Source organism: Rhinoraja longicauda, chromosome 14 (genome assembly GCF_053455715.1).
Source record: "Rhinoraja longicauda isolate Sanriku21f chromosome 14, sRhiLon1.1, whole genome shotgun sequence".
Taxonomy (NCBI): domain Eukaryota; kingdom Metazoa; phylum Chordata; class Chondrichthyes; order Rajiformes; family Arhynchobatidae; genus Rhinoraja; species Rhinoraja longicauda.
In genome coordinates, this window is record NC_135966.1 from 34,376,435 (window position 1) to 34,394,217 (window position 17,783).

The 17,783-nt window shown below is 42.4% G+C and overlaps 1 protein-coding gene across 14 annotated transcripts in view; it reads left to right on the forward strand.

Moving 5' to 3' along the window:
* Positions 1 to 17,783, forward strand: part of LOC144600208 (protocadherin gamma-B2-like) — a 219,018-nt gene that overhangs the window by 111,872 nt on the left and 89,363 nt on the right. The window contains exon 1 of one of the 14 annotated variants that reach the window (XM_078411715.1): positions 1,784 to 4,279. The exons of 11 other annotated variants lie outside the window; for them this stretch is intronic. In XM_078411715.1, the coding sequence (XP_078267841.1) occupies positions 1,829 to 4,279 (2,451 nt within the window). In that variant the 5' untranslated portion in view covers positions 1,784 to 1,828. Of the gene's footprint in view, positions 1 to 1,783; positions 4,280 to 7,175; positions 9,692 to 14,325; positions 16,892 to 17,783 lie in introns of those variants that run through there. 2 more of the 14 variants (XM_078411716.1, XM_078411712.1) reach the window with 2 other exon arrangements.

Genomic DNA, 17,783 nt, shown 5'->3' on the forward strand with positions numbered 1-17,783 from the left:
CAGCATCCCTGGAAAGAAGGAATGGGTGACGTATCTGGCCGAGTCCCTCCTTCAGACCGAGTTACTCCAGCATTTTGTGTCTACCTTCGATTTAAACCCTCATCTGCAGTTATTTCCCACACTATTCTCTGGGATCTGTCCTAGATGGGGTAACTTGGCATTATGGGCTGTATGATTTTTTTATCCTACTACTTATTCCATATGGGTACGGCTGCTTCTTCATCCATGGAATATTGATACTAATCAATATCAGCAAACTTTCCCCATGTAATTTGCATTGTGTAGGTGTCTTCTGCCTGTATTTAGCAGGTGTGGCGGGACCCAAACCGAGTTCCTACGATTTATTGCAGTGAAGCCATGATTTTAGAATCAGCAGTTTTCAACCATCAGTCGTACCCTTCTTTGTATCTTGAATGCAAGTGTTTTATGCAAGATCAATGTATTGTCCTTCCCACATTTCCCGTGAAATCATGGTATTCAGACGCCTTCCTGAATCAATGCAGTTCTTGTGCTGATGGCTTTCCCATAAGACTGTTGGTAAGGAATTCCAACACCAACAATTAGTAGCAATGAGGGTATGGTAAAATATAATTACCAGACTAAGTTGAACATTCAGCAGACATTAAATCAGAAAATGCAAAAGTACCTGGGAAATATTGTTTTTCAATTAGTACAACTTATAGTTAGATCAGGAGGATTCCCAGCAGATTTAACATAATATCAGATATCAAAATTTTAACCATAGACACGATAACTAAACATGTTAACATGTTAACTAAAGACAGCGTGCAACCCTTAAAATATAAAAACTACAGTACTATTGTTAAAACATAAGCACTCTGGTATTTATTGAAGCCTCCAGACAATATATCAATAATATTACAGGAATGAATGTACTGTTGACGGGTTTGTTTGAAACTGACCAACAAATAGAATATTCATTTCGGGAATTCTTTGGTTATATGTTTTTAAGACACGGAAGGCTGCGGGTGCTACAAACCGAAATAACAAACTATCTGCTGGTTGAACTCAGCGGATCGAGCAGCGCCCGTTGAGGGAGGGAGAGGGCATGGAGTGTGGATGGGGGGGGGGGGGGGTGTCGACAGTTCAGGTAGAAACCATGTAGCCGGTATTTTTGGTTCGATTCAAAGGCAGAATGACGGCGTTTTGTAATTGGCTGTTGACAGATCGCAACGATTGTAAAGACACGATGAAAGATACACGAAATTAGATTCGCAGCAAGTTAAGTTCTTTCTACTCAACACATTCCTGAAATCATAAGTTTCGAAATTTCATCTTTAGGATATTCACTGTATTACAGTTCATGAACATCGGTACTGGTGGCAACTTCTCACAGTAAGTAAAATAACACCCAAAATGCTCAAAGCAATTACATTTCCGCAACAATAAATGTTACGTCTCCGCCAAAGCAATGTCTATTACGCAATAATAAATGTAACGTCTGCGCAAATTTAAGCAGTTCTCGCTTTAAGAAATGAGCTGAATTGTAATTGGTCGGATATGACTGCTGCATTATCCACCAATCAGGATGTCGGAGGCGATTGGTGATCTGCACGGCCTCTTACAATACCCAGCCGCCATCTCATCCGATCAGACGCCGTGAACACTGGATAGGCAACAGCTCCGGACGGATTCTGCTCGATTCATTTCGAACTGGATATAACATCAGAACGACTGAATGAAAACATTGGAACAATTCGCAAAGGAGGTAGAGACATTTTCTGCGTCATATTTGTCTCATTTAATTCAAATCGCTGTCGAAAGGTATTGTCTCGGGTTGAAACCATTGGAATGATTTCTCCTGGAAATGAGAGATAATATATATTGGCTGCTATATATATACCGACTATTGTGCTGCTTGTTCTGCCCCTGGGACTTTGCTTCTGGGCAGATTCGATATACGGTTCCCGAGGAATTGCAACTGGGTGCCTTTGTTGGGAATATCGCAATTGATTTGGGGTTAGATTTAAAGCAGCTCTCGGCTCGCAGTTTGCGGTTGGCGCCCAGCCCGAGGAAGCGATATGTTGACGTAAATTTGGCAAAAGGGATTTTATTTGTGAATGAGAGAATCGACAGAGAGCAACTTTGCGGGCCGAGTACCGAATGCATTTTACCCTTGAACGTCGTGCTTGAAAATCCCCTCAGTCTTCACCAGGTGGAAGTGGAGATACTCGATGTAAATGACAACGCTCCTCGTTTCCCCAAAAGCCAGATCCGTCTTGAAATCTCAGAGAATATGGCACCGGGAGCGCGATTCCCCCTCGAGCCCGCTCACGATCCGGACATTGGGACGAACTCCGTGCAGACTTACCAGCTGCATCCGAATGAGTATTTCATTCTTGATGTACAAGAACGTGCTAGGATAGGAGATTTACCGGTGTTAGTGCTGCAGAGGGCCCTGGATAGAGAAACGAGATCGAACCATGACTTAACGGTGCTTGCTGAAGACGGCGGAGTCCCTCTGAGATCGGGTAAGGTTGAGGTAACTGTCAGAGTGAAGGACGCGAACGACAATCCCCCTGTTTTCTCACAAGCGGTTTATGGTGTCAGTATGGTGGAATCTGCTCCCATAGGAAGTCTGATTATTACGTTAAACGCCACTGATTTGGACGATGGCCCTAATGGTGAGATAACATATTCTCTCAGCAGCCATAACACTGTTGACGTTCGTGAATTAGTTGGCGTGAATTCCAAAACTGGTGAAATCAGACTGAAAGGGCATTTGGACTTTGAACAAAGCAAAACATTTGTTATTAATATGGAAGCAACGGACCATGGTTCTCCTTCAATGTCTCAACACTGTGATGTGTTGGTGGATGTTGTCGATGTTAATGACAATGCCCCAGAAGTGTCATTGACATCTATGTCCAGTACAGTGGCGGAAAATGCTCCAATGGGAACCATTGTCGCCCTTCTCAGCGCTGAAGATAAGGATTCTGGACAGAACGGGCAAATACAATGTCATATTCCGAATAAACTGCCCTTTAAGCTGGAAACATCCGTGAAGAATAATTGGAAGCTGCTTGTACAACACGGGCTGGATCGAGAAAAGAACTCCAGGTATGACATCACTGTGACATGTACGGATGATGGGGACCCACCGCTCACATCGCAGAAACATATCCGTGTCGATGTTTCAGATGTAAATGATAACGCACCGAGATTTACGCAGGCTGCATACACTGCAAATGTCATGGAGAATAACGTTATTGGGGTTTCCATATTCTCCCTCACGGCCTATGATCCAGACATGGGACAAAACGCCCGATTAAACTTTACTATCCTGAATTCAGTCGTGGCCTCGTATGTCTCCATTAACGCACAAAGTGGTGTAATTTGTGCTCAGAAGTCATTTGACTACGAACAGTTGAGAAACTTCCAAATCCACGTGTTGGTGCGGGATTCTGGAGTCCCACCGCTCTCCAGTAACGTTAAAGTGGACGTTGTTATCCTCGATCAGAACGATAACGCTCCAGTGATCGTTAATCCTTTGCCCGAACATGGGTCAACTGTAATGGAGACAATATCCAGGTTTGCAGAACCAGGATACCTAATTGCCAAGGTATCCGCTACAGATGCCGACTCCGGTCAGAATGCCCGTCTGACCTATCATGTTTCCCAGGCCACCCACCGTAATCTTTTTACTATTTCAGTGGACACAGGGGAAATTTGGACCATCCGTGGCATTGAGACCAATGATGCATCGATACAAAGGCTGGTGATTGTTGTAAAAGATAATGGAATCCCATCGCTTTCAGCCACAGTGACCATTGTACTATCTGTGAAAGGAAGCGACACGATACCCAGTGCCACCAGTCATTCTAAAGATCACGTATTCTCTCCAGATATGAACCTTTTCTTGGTCATAGCTTTAGGAACGACATCTATAATTTTCCTTGTGATTTTAATTATCCTGGCTGTCAAGGTTTATAGAAACAGAAATGGCGTAGGCCGTCAATATGGTTCTCTGAACGTCTGCTGCTGTTTGGAGTCAAGGAGTTCTCTGAATGGAATACAACATGCCAGCAGAAGTCTTCAGATACCGCCAAACTACGTTGAGGTTTTCGGAGGTGATCCGCTTTCTCAGAGTTACCGTTACGATTCTTGTTCAACGTGGCAGTCTGCGAAGAGAGATTTAAGGACCACTCAAACGTGTGCACTATCTACAGCAATGGATTATGACCAAAAAAAAACTATTTCCAAAGAGAACCCAGGAATGATAAGTTCTGAAAACTCCAACTGCCGTGTGAATAACGAGGTGAGTTATTTCAAAGAAAGATAAATAATTGGGTTGTGAACTCCGGACATTGCAACTTCATTACATGTTGTGCTGTGGTGGAGGGGGGTGGTCACATATTCGATCTTTGATCAAATGATATGAGTACGTTTAGCCTAACTGATTAGTGTGAGCTCAAGGGATTTGACTTGGTTGATATCAAGGAGCAATGGTGTATTGAAGATTGACAACGTATCGGGAATATATGGTGCTGTCAATGCGCTGCCGCTGTTCTTTTAGAATGAGAAAATGAGACATTGGAAATACTTCTGAAGAAATATCAATGATTTATAGCAAATGTGGTTTACGGCAGACCAAATGAATATCTAAAGTACTGTTTGTAATGGTAATTATTCTGTAAACATAGTTCTGGAGAGTATTTTACTTTCTGAGACGTGGCACGTGTCGAGGCAATTAGATGGTACTCCACGTAAGTTCTGATTACCTCCTTTTTAGTTGTGGGAATCTATATAGTGTCCCCAAAGCCCAAAGGAACACGCATGTGTTCTACAGTCGCAGACAATGTACGTATGTGGTCAGCCAAAAATGTTTGTGCTAAATAAGAGACATAGATTAATAAGGCAAAGTGTTTATTTGCTGTTATTTGCTTGTGCACATGTTTCCTGGTTGGGTATTTTTCGTTGCGATTCTGAAGAAGCATCAGTGGATATCCAGTGCAGTCTGGGGAGATCTGAATTAAATTTGAAGGCATTTTAGCACCGATAATCAAATTGAAAGCTTGACCATGACTAATGTTGAGCATTCCATATGTTGTTGCAGTTATATATCCAGACATTTATAAAAATAAACGAATGAAAATATTCCTTTGCAATTTCCAAGTGGCGGAAGAGCAGGGAACCTTTTCGTCGCCGCAAAGCACCATGACTCTGTCATAACCAGGAAAAAATATGTAGCTAATTCAGCAGTTTCCAACATACAGTGAAACTATGTGGTTGGGATATGAATTCAATAAAGGCAGTATGACATCATTAGAGTAGAAGTTGTCCTGCCTGTTGCTAGGGATACCTCTTTCCTACCAATTTTGATTATCTGCCATCTCAACGCATCACCATTGTCTGGGAGGTAGACACAATATGCTGGAATAACTCAGCCGGACAGGCAGCATCTCTGGAAAGAAGGAATGGGTGACGTTTCAGGTCGACACACTCCTTCAGACCGGGTTACTGCAGCATTTTGTGTCTACCTTCGATTTCAACCATCATCTGCAGTTATTTCCCACACTATTCTCTGGGATCTGGCCTAGATAGGGAAACTTGGCATTATGGGCTCCAGTACTGCATGAATTTTTACCCTATTACTTATTCCATATGGATACTGCTGCTTCTTCATCCATGGAATATTGATACTACTCAATACCATATGGGAATCAGCAAACTTTCCCCATGTAATTTGCATTGAGCAGGTGTCTTCTGCATGTATTTAGCAGGTGTGGCGGGACCCAGAACAGTTCCTACGATTTATTGCAGTGAAGCCATGATTTTAGAATCAGCAGTTTTCAACCAGCAGTTTTCCTATCTTGGATGCAAGTGTTTTATGCAAGACCAATGTATTGTCCATTCCTAATCCCCTTGAAATAGTACTGTTCAGGCGACTTTGTGAACGAGTGCAGTCCTCGTGCTGATCGCTCTCCCGTAAGACAGTTGGTAAGGAATCCCAATAAAAACAAGTAGTAGCTGCGAGGGAATAGTAATATATAATTACTAGTCCAAGTTTAACATTTAGTAGATATGAAACCAGAAAATGTAAAAATGCCTGAGAAGATTTTGTTTTTCAATTAGTACAACTTATAGTTCGATCCTTAGCATTGCCTGCAGATTTAATATAATATAATATAATATAAATTGAAGGAGATTTTCACCGAAGACACGATAGCAAATACATGGTTTACATTTTAACCAAAGACAGCCACGTTGAAAGTTTAAATTTAGAAAGAGTACTTGCGTGCTTCCCTTAAAATATGAAAACTATTGTACTATTGTTAAAATATAAGTTACTCTGCTATTTATTGAAGCCACCAGACAATATAAAAAAGAACATTTCAGATATTAAAAATACTGTTGACGGGTTTGTTTGAAACTGATCAACAAATAAGATATTAATTTCGGTGAATCTTTGGTTATAAATTTTGAATACTCAGAAGATTGCGGGTGCTAGAAACCAAAACAACAAACTATCTGCTGGTTGAACTCAACGGATCGAGCAGCACCTGTTGAGGGAAGGGATTGGGGGTTGGAATGTCGATGGTTCTGGTCGGAACCATGCATCAGGTGCTTTTTGTTCTATTCAAAGGCAGAATGACAGCATTTTTTTCACTGGCTATTGATAAATCGCCACGATTGTAAAGATACGATGGGGTTACACGAAATTAGATTCGCAGCAAGTTGAATTAATTTCTTCCTCCTGATCACATTCCTAAAATCATAAGTTTCCATATTTCATCTTTAAGATATTCACTGTAATGCAGTTCATGAGGAATCGGTTCTTGGGGTAACTTTCCACAGTAAGTAAGAGCATCCAAAATGCTAAAAGCAACTTCAATTGCGCAGCATTAAAGGTATATGCGCCAAATTAAGCAGTTATTGCTTTAAGAAATGAGCTGAATTGTAATTGGTCGGATATGACTGCTGCATTATCCACCAATCAGGAGGTCGGAGGCGACTGGTGATCTGCACAGCCCCTTACAATACCCAGCCGCCATCTCGTCCGATCAGACGGCGTGAACACTGGATAGGCAGCAGCTCCGGACGGTTTCTGCTCGATTCATTTCGAACTGGATATAACATCAAAACGATTCAATGAAAACATTGGAACAATTCGCAAAGGAGGTAGAGACATTTTTCTGCTTCGTATTTGGCTCATTGAAATCAAATCGCTGTCGAAAGGCATTGTCTCGGTTTGAAACAATTGGAATGATTTCTCCTGGAAATGAGAGATAATATATATTGGCTGCTCAAATACCGACTATTGTGCTGCTTGTTCTGCCCCTGGGACCTTGTTTCTGGGCAGATTCAATATTCGGTTCCCGAGGAATTGCAACTGGGTGCCTTTGTCGGGAATATCTCAATTGATTTGGGGTTAGATTTAAAGCAGCTCTCGGCTCGCAGAACACGGGTGGCGCCCAGCGCGAGGAAGCGATATGTTGACGTAGACTTGCAGAATGGGGTCTTATTTGTGAATGAAAGAATCGACAGGGAGTTGTTTTGCGGGCAGAGCATCGAATGCATTTTACCCTTGAACATCGTGCTTGAAAATCCCCTCAGTCTTCACCAGGTGGAAGTGGAGATACTCGATGTAAATGACAACGCTCCCAGTTTCCCCAAAAGCCAGATCCGCCTTGAAATCTCAGAGAGTCTGGCACCGGGAGCGAGATTCCCCCTCGAGGCCGCTCACGATCTGGACATTGGGACGAACTCTGTGCAGACTTATCAGCTCCTTCCCAATGAGTATTTCATTCTTGATGTACAAGAACGTGTTAGGGTAGGAAATACACCGGTGTTAGTGCTGCAGAGGGCCCTGGACAGAGAAACGACATCGACCCATGACATAACGGTGATTGCTGAAGACGGCGGTGTCCCAGTAAGATCGGGTATGGTTCAGGTAATCATCAGAGTAAAGGACGCGAACGACAATCCCCCCGTTTTCTCGCAAGCGGTTTATGGTGTCAGTCTCGTGGAATCGGCTCGCTTAGGAAGTCTGATTATTAAGTTAAACGCCACCGATTTGGACGATGGCCCTAATGGTGAGATGACATATTCCCTCACCAACCATAACACTGCTAACGTTCGTGAATTAGTTGGCGTGAATTCCAAAACCGGTGAAATCAGATTGAAAGGACATTTGGACTATGAACAGAGCAAAACCTTTGTGATTAATATGGAAGCAGCGGACCATGGTTCTCCTTCAATGTCTCAACACTGTGACGTGTTGGTGGATGTTATCGATGTTAATGACAATGCCCCTGAGTTGTCATTGACATCTATGTCCAGTGCAGTTGCAGAAAATGCTCCAATCGGAACCATTGTCGCCTTACTCAGCGTAGAAGATACAGATTCTGGACAAAGCGGTCAAGTACAATGTGAAATTCCGAGTAAACTGCCCTTTAAGCTGGAATCATCCGTGAAGAATAATTGGAAACTCCTTATACAACACGGACTGGATCGTGAAACTACCTCCAGGTATGACATCACTGTGACATGCACGGATACCGGGGACCCGCCGCTCACATCGCAGAAAAATATCCATGTAGATGTTTCAGATGTAAATGATAACGCACCGATGTTTACGCAGGCTGCATACACGGCAAAGGTCATGGAGAATAACGTTATTGGTGATTCCATATTCTCCCTCATAGCCTATGATCCAGACAAAGGACAGAACGCCCGACTAAACTTTACAATCCTGAATTCAGTCGTGGCCTCGTATGTCTCAATTAACTCACAAAATGGTGTCATTTGTGCTCAGCAATCATTTGACTACGAACAATTGAAAAACTTCCAAGTCCATGTGATGGTGCTGGATTCTGGAGTTCCGCCGCTCTCCAGTAACGTTACAGTGGACGTTGTTATCCTCGATCAGAACGATAACGCTCCAGTGATCGCGAATCCTTTGCCCGAACATGGGTCAACTGTAATGGAGACAATATCCAGATTTGCAGAACCTGGATACCTAGTTGCCAAGGTATCCGCTACAGACACCGACTCCGGTCAGAATGCCCGTCTGAGTTACCATGTTTTGCAAGCCACCCACCGTACTCTTTTTACTATTTCAGAGGACACAGGGGAAATTTGGACCATCCGTGGTATTGAGACCAAGGATGCATCAATACAAAGGCTGGTGATTGTTGTAAAAGATAATGGAATGCCGTCGCTTTCAGCCACAGTGACTATTGTACTATCTGTGAAAGGAAGCGACACGACATCCAGTGCCACCGTTCTTTCTAAATATCACGCCTCCTCTCCAGATTTGAACCTTTCCTTGGTCATTGCCTTAGGGGCAACATCTATAATTTTCCTGGTGATTTTAATTATCCTTGCTGTTATGGTTCATAAAAATAGAAATGGTGTAGTACGCCATTACAGTTCTCTGAACATATGCTGCTGTTTAGAATCAAGGAGTCCTCTGAATGGGATACAAAAGGCCAGCAGAAGCCTTCAGGTACCGCCGAACTACGTTGAAGTGTTCGGAGGTGATCCGCTTTCTCAGAGTTACCGTTACGAGTCTTGTTCAACGTTGCAGTCTGCGAAAGGAGATTTAAGGACCACTCAGACCTGTGGCCTATCTACAGCAATGGGATATATCCAGAAAAACCCTATTGGGAAGGGGAACCCAGGAATGATGAGTTCTGAAAACTCCAACTGTCGTATGAATAACGAGGTGAGTTAGTTCAAAAAGAATCATAATCGGGCTGGGAACTGGGCCAAATGGATTTATTTGGATGAAGTTAATATCGAGGTCATAAATGATCTCTTCTTACTGATCTCCAACAATATTTCCAGTCGCCAGTTATTGTACATGAAATATGTAGATTCTTAATGATTATGTGTAACTCTACTGTATTGCTATACCAGGTGTACCAAGTGTCAGAGATATCCAGATTATTCCCTTCCGACTTTCTAGCCCAATTTTAGTTCATTGAAATGCTCAGTACGTGTTAATATTGGCCCACTATTTCTACAAATTCCGTTTTACCTATCTTTAGAGAAACTACAAAAATGCACCTGAGCATGCTTGTTCTGAATATGTTTATCCTCGGCTGATTAAACCATCTATTAATGAAATCCAAAGAGAAATGTAGATGCTGGAAAGTTGAAATGCAAAACACAATTGAATATACTGGAAGCACAACAGTATCTGTGGAGTGTGAAACAAGAGTCCACGTTTCTTGTTGATTACCTTAAATCAGCACTCGATGAAAGGTAATCAATCTGAAAATGTACATTTCGTTTTCTCCCCATAGGTGCTCCTTGACCTGAAGAGTACACCAATGAGGCAAAACATCATGACCTGATGAGCCAAAACATTATGGCCACCTGCCTTATATGCTGTTGGTCCTCCGTGTGCAGCCCCATATGCAGCAGGGTGCGATGCACTGTGTATTGTGACAAATTCCTCCCGTGACCACCATTAAAATGTTATGTGACTTGTGCCACAGTAGACCTTCTGTCGGTTCGGATCAGACGGGATAGCCTTCGTTGCCCTGGCGCATCGATGAGCCTTGGGCGCCCAAAACCCTGTAGCCAGTTTGTGGTTTGTCCCTCCTCGGACCACTGTCGGTAGCTACTCACCACTGCTGACCGGGAGCACCCCACAAGCCTTGCCGTTTCAGAGATGCTCTGACCCAGTCATCCGGCCATAACAATTTGGCCCTTGTCAAAGCGGCTCAGGCCTTTACTCCTGCCCATTTCTCCTGCATCCAACACATCAACTTCAAGAACTGACTGTTCACTTGCTAACTAATATATCCCAGCCCTTTTCAGGTGCCATTGTAACAAGAAAATGTTATTCACTTCACCTGTCAGTGGTCATATTGCGTTGGCTCATCGGTGTATTTCCTTATTGTTTACTTTCCCATTTCACATTACACTGTACCGTTAAGCTAAAAGCGAATTTAAGGAGATTTGATCGTAGATGAGTTTAGCATTTAATAGTTTATAACTTAATTTTTTGATGATTTGAAGAAATATCCTAAATAAATATTAGTTCAGAACTGGTGAACTGATTTCCATTCTTCTATGGAAGAAAACTCCCCCCAGTTTCGAAGAGAACATATTTTGGGGATAGTAGTGCATTCCACCAATGTATATATTGCTCAAATCTTCTGTTGCTTAGATGATGCACAAATGTAATGACTTTAATTGCCTCTGGCAGTGTGTTCATTTCCAGTGAACAAATGTATTAAATAAAGAAATGTGAGTCTTAACAAGAAAAATGACAAGTGTGAATTTGGTCATTTGATATGAACACTTTAAAATCTTAGTTACAGGACGTAAACAAAAGGTTTATATGTAAGCCGACCTTTATCACCTGGATTTCTGTATCAATGTGTATACTTTATAAGCTTGCATGACAAAAATAATCTGAGAGAAGTAAGTCAAGGTGTACATTATTAGGAGACTGAAGAAGGGTCTCGACCCGAAACGTCACCCATTCCTTCTCTCCTGAGATGCTGCCTGACCCGCTGAGTTACTCCAGCTTTTTGTGATACCTTCCATTTGTACCAGCATCTGCAGTCATTTTCCTATACATTAGGAAAATAACTGCAGACCGATTGGACCATTTGCAAAGGCTGGAAATGCCGAAGGTTGGAGGGCATTGCTTTATGGTGAGAGGGGAATCGTTTAAAGGAGATGTGAGGGGGGAGTTTTTTTCTTTACACAGGGGTAGTGGGTGCCTGAAGCGCTCAGCCAGGAGTGGTGGTGGAGGCAGTTACGATTGTGATTTTTAAACGGCTTTTGGATAGGACTGTTCCTCTGCTGTACCTTTTTGTAAAACACTGTTGATTCTTGACTGTGATCTATGTTCAAATCGGTCCATTGCGCACTGCTGTTCTAGCTTTAGGAGAAACACCAAAATGGTCACAAGGAAACAATCACCAGGATATTTTAATGCTTTCCATTGTATTATATCGGTATATCAGCAGGAAAGACAATTCAGTGTCAATGTTCAAAGCAAATGTACTGACAGTAAGGCGAATATTTAGCATTCGATTATATTTGTGAATTGTTGCAAATGGTAGAAGACAGCACATATTCTGGAAAGGTATTCTAAAGAAAAGCCTGAATCACGAATGTAGTGATTTTTTGTGAGATGTAACTATATTAGAATAAGGTATTTACTTAGATATTTTCCGTGAATTTTTTTTACAACGATCCACTTTGAGATGTATGGTGGTATTTAAGGCTGTCTTGATGAAACGACAATTGGCTTAGTATAGGGGGATTTATTCACAAAATGCTGGAGTAACTCAGCAGGTCGGGCAGCATCTCGGGAGAGAAGGAATGGGAGACGTTTCGGGTCGAGACCCTTCTTCAGACCCTTCTCGACCCGAAACGTCTCCCATTCCTTCTCTCCCGAGATGCTGCCCGACCTGCTGAGTTACTCCAGCATTTTGTGAATAAATCGATTTGTACCAGCATCTGCAGTTATTTTCTTATACTACTTAGTGTAGGGGGATACTGGTTGTTGTCAAGTTTCCTGGGGAAACTTTCAACGATCTATCCGTGAGCCTCAAGCAATAATTCCTCGCGGTAAATCCTTTTCGTGGCCATAAATGTGGACTTGTAGAGAGTATACAAATACTTTCCACATGTAAAGTGCCAAGTTATAATTGGAATGACATGTTGAAATGTATATTAATAAATCAAGCAAAGAGTTACATAATTATATTTCACCCAGGAGTAAAAGTATTTCCCCTGGCATGGGTTTTTAAAAAAGCTTAATCAAAAGGGATGGAAGTGATCGTACCATGGTAGCCTGACACTAAGCCAATATAAAATGACTAACCTGCCAAATTCAGAATGAAGGTGTATTGTACAGCTAAAAGAAGTTGGACAAACTTGGACTCTTGGGGGGGGGGGGGGGGCATAGCTTTAAGATCAGAGGGTGAAAGATTGAGGGAGAGATGTGGGTTTGTTTTTCTTTACAGAGGGTAGTGGTTGACTGGGACGCGCTGCCAAGGGGGGAGGGGTATTAGTATAGGCAGACGGGATAATTGTGTTTAAGGGGTTTTAGATAGTTTAGTTTATTGTCACGTGTACCGAGGCACAACGGAACACTTTTGGATATGCTGGGAATGGAGCGGGTTATGCATTATGTGTAGGCAAATAAGATTAGTCTATACTGGCATTATGTTCGCCACAGACATTGTGGTTCACGGGCCTGTTCCTGTCTTGTATTTTTCTATGTTCTACGTTCTAATCTATGAAAAGTCATACTGACCGTATAATACATTGATTTAATTGCCACTTCTGGAATTCGAAGACCCAACAGTTAGTGCATGCTAACTTTAAAAGCATTACATTCTCCACAATCAAGCAAGATTACTAATTGCAGTGATTCGTGTTTATCGCAGAGGGGATTGAGGGTTTTTTTGTTTTCTTCAGTGAACTTATCTAACAGCCATTTACATTTTGGAAGAGATGGAATACTGTCATGACAATAATTTCAATTACTTGAAATTAATCTTTACCGAACGAGGGGCGAAAATTTGTGCCTGGAAAGATATGAATCAGCAGCAAATAAATTGTAGACACAAGAAATTGCAGATACTAGTTTGCAAAATGAGACAGAGTGTTGGAATACCCCAGCGGGTCAAGCCTCATCTCTGGAGAACCTGGATAGGTGAGGTCAATGGGATTTTATTGTCACGTGTACCGAGCTATAGTGAAATTCATTTCATTTTTGTATACAGTTCAGTACAGGTATCACTATGCATAAGCACTTAGATACATATTAGACAAGCACCTCAGAAACAGTACAAATGTACACACAATGAGACAGTATAGCGAGTTCGAGAATCGCCTTCAGACTCGCATGATATATCTGAGTCATGAATGGAATTGTATTACTCCACCCAATACGTCAAGTCTGTACATCCGTTCATTGGTATTATGTATTTATTTTGATCAGCTTTCCAAGAATTACATTTAAAATGTTCATTGTGAAGCAGTTTAAGTTTATTTTTACAACAGGCCGAGAAATGCAGAATATGGAAAGACATCTTTAATATGAATTTAAACTCTGCAACAATAAATGTGCTGATTTTGGGACAACGCGGCTTTTAGAAACGACGTGCACCGGGATTTGCTGAATATCAATGCGCCCGTATTCACCAATCAGAAGCCAGGCTTGGTGATCCGGACAGCCCTCGACATTACCCACCCACCATTACGTGAGATCAGAAACGGTGAAGAATTGAATGGCAAGCAGCTCGCAGAATTTCTCCGAGAATCCACTGGTAACTATGAGCAAAATCAGAAGATGGACATGAAATGATCCGTGCGATTTATGGTACGGCTGAAGTGTGCAACATCGCGGTTTAAATGCTTAAGAAATCCAAATAAAGGGACCATTAATGGTGTCGTCACGTACTGAAAGACATTGGAATGATTTACACTGGAAATGTGGTATAAAATATATTTGCTGCTAAAATGTCGATTGCTCTGCTGCGTCTTCTCTTCCTGGGGTATGGTTTCGGGGACGATTCGCTATTCGATTCCTGAGGAGCTGCAACTGGGCTCCTTTGTTGGGAACCTCGCAGATGATTTGGGTTTAGATATAAAGCAGCTATCGGCACGAGGTTCCCGCATCGTGGCCGGTTCCAAAAAAATATATATGGACATCAATTTGGACAATGGAATTCTCTCTGTGAAAGAAAAAATCGACAGAGAAAAGCTATGTGAGTCAAGTCTCTTTTGTGTGTTATCCTTCGATGTTTTGTTCGAAAATCCGCTGAAATTATACCCGGTTTCAGTGGAGATTCTCGATGTAAATGACAACGCTCCTATTTTCTCGGAGAGCCAAATCGGCCTTGAAATCCCAGAGCTGGCTGCATCGGGAGCACGTTTCCTCCTCGAGTCTGCGCAGGATGCCGATGTTGGAACCAACTCCTTGCAAACCTACAAGCTCCATCCGAACGAATATTTCTTCCTCGACGTGCAGACGCGTAGTGGGAGTGAAATGTTACCAGTATTGGTGTTGCAGAGGCCCTTGGACAGAGAAAAACTATCCGTCCACAAATTGGTCTTGGTAGCAGAAGACGGCGGTGTTCCTTTAAGATCGGGCACCGTTCAGCTTACTATAACAGTGAAGGATGCAAACGATAACGTGCCTATCTTTTCTCCGTCGGTGTACCGGGTCAGCCTGCTAGAGTCTGCACCCAAGGGAACGCTTATTGTCAAATTAAACGCTACTGATCCGGACGATGGACCCAATGGAGAGATAATGTACTCTTTCAGCATCCATAATTCAGCCCGAGTACGTAAACTTTTTGATGTTAATTCTAAAACTGGTGAAATTAGACTGAAAGGGAATTTGGATTTCGAAGAAAGTAGCACAATCGAGATGAACGTACAGGCAATGGATATGGGTTTAAACGCAATGGCTGTGCAATGTGATGTGTTACTGAGCATCATCGATGCCAATGATAACGCACCTGAGGTGACGCTCACATCTCAGTCCTGTACGGTTTTTGAAAATGCACCTAATGGGTCGGTAGTGGTATTGTTCAGTGTGGAAGACAAGGACTCGGGACAAAACGGACAAGTGCGATGTCAAATTTCAAACAAGCTGCCCTTTCGACTAGATTCGACTGTGAGAAATTATTACGATCTCCATATTGATCAGTCGTTGGATCGCGAGAATACCTCTAGCTATGATGTGACCATAACATGCACGGATTCAGGGATCCCCCCACTTTCATCAAAGGCAACGGTTCGTGTCGAGGTTATAGATGTAAATGACAACGCGCCACGATTTTTGCAACCCTCGTACACAGCAAACGTCATGGAGAATAACGTTATTGGTGCTTCTATATTACGTTTGAATGCCATCGATCCAGACGCAGGACACAATGCCCGATTGAAATTTTATTTTCTGGAGTCCGCGCTTCAGGACACACAAGCAACGTTCTTTGTTTCGATTAACTCGACGAGTGGGGTCATATTTGCCCAGAGATCATTTGACTACGAACAGTTGAAACACTTCCGCGTCCAGGTTCGGGTGCAGGATTGTGGAGTCCCACCGCTCACCAGTAACGTTGCAGTAGATGTTGTTATCCTCGATCAAAATGATAACGCCCCGGTCATCGTGAGTCCTTTGCTGGAATATAGGTCAACAGTAATGGAGACATTATCCATATTTGCCGAACCTGGATACCATGTGGTCAAGTTATCAGCTACAGATGCTGACAGTGGTCAAAATGCCCATCTGTCTTTCCAAATCTATCAGGCGACCCATCACGACCTTTTTACTATTTCGCCAGAGACTGGCGAAATTTGGACTACCCGACGAATCGTGAGCAGGGATGCTTCCAGGCAAAGACTGGTGATTGTGGTAAAAGATAATGGAAGTCCTCCTCTTTCAGCCTCTGTGACGATGGTATTGACTATATCAGGCAGTCACAGTGAAACGTTCTCCAGTATTAACAGTGTTACTAAAAATCCCGGGTTCACTTTGGATATGAGCTTTTCCTTGGTCATAAGCTTAGGAATAACATCCATCGTTTTCTTTGTTATTTTAGTCATACTTGCATTTATTGTTCGTAGAAACAGACAGAGATTGGGAGGGCAGCGCCGTTCCCTGGGCGTTTGTTGCTGTTTTGGAGCAAGGGCATCTCTGAATGGAATTCAAAAGGCCAGTAGAAGCGTTCAGATCCCTCCCAATTTTGTAGAGGTCTTCGGGGGCGATCCACTTTCTCAAAGATTTCGTTACGAATCGTGCTCAACGTTGCAATCGACGAATGCCAAAGCATACGGGCAATCTGCAGACAGTCATTATGTCCAGAGTGAGTTTTTCAGGAAAGGCAAGCCTGAAATGGGGAATTTGGACAATTGCAGCAGCACTGTAAACAACGAGGTGAGACCCTTCTTAAAAATAAACAAGTAGACGTATTCAATTGGTTTAATGTAGCCGTAATAAAAAATAGTTGGAGTGGAGTCACATCTTCAGGCTTCTCTTTTAATGTTTATTGTCATTTAGTTTTCTTCTGAGCATCGCTGTTTCTTTATTTTAAACCGGTATGTGGCATTGCCCACAAAACTGCGACGATTACTTTGTTCACTCTCTTTGAATCTTGACAATTATCTTCACAATACATCTGCAAATATAGTGTCGTTAAGCCTACTCATTAGCGAGATAGATAGATTATCTGTGTGTAGCATACATTGTAATCATGGGTGCATCGAGGAAAGGTACAAAGATGAGATCTGCTATGATCAATAGTGGTGCAGGCTCCATACGCTTCATGGAGGACTTCAGTTATGATTTTCGATGCTGATAACGCCTGTGTCTCCTAAGATATTATCAAATACTGAACAACACGTGGTTTCACGGATACCTTTAAAATGTACTTGAGCATACTAAGTGTCTGCATGTAATAGGCATATCTCACTGTCCTATGTATTTGCGCTTTGGCTATGCCAAAAAAACATCATAGCGTGTATATCATCAGACGTATTCATAAAATGTTCCATATGTTTTTTGAGTTTATTTTATTGTCACCTGTACAGAGGTCCAGTGTAAGGCTCCTGTTGTCTGCTAAACATTCAGCGGAAAAACAGGGCGTAGTTACAATCGAGCCATCCACATTGTACAGATAAATGAATAAAGGGCATAACGTGCATAACGTTTAGTGCAAGGTAAGGTGCAATAAAGTCGGATCAGAGATAGTCCAAGGGTCTCCATTGAGGCACATAATAGCCCAGGACTTCTCTCTTGGTTGGTAGATTTGTTCAGTTGCGAAATATTA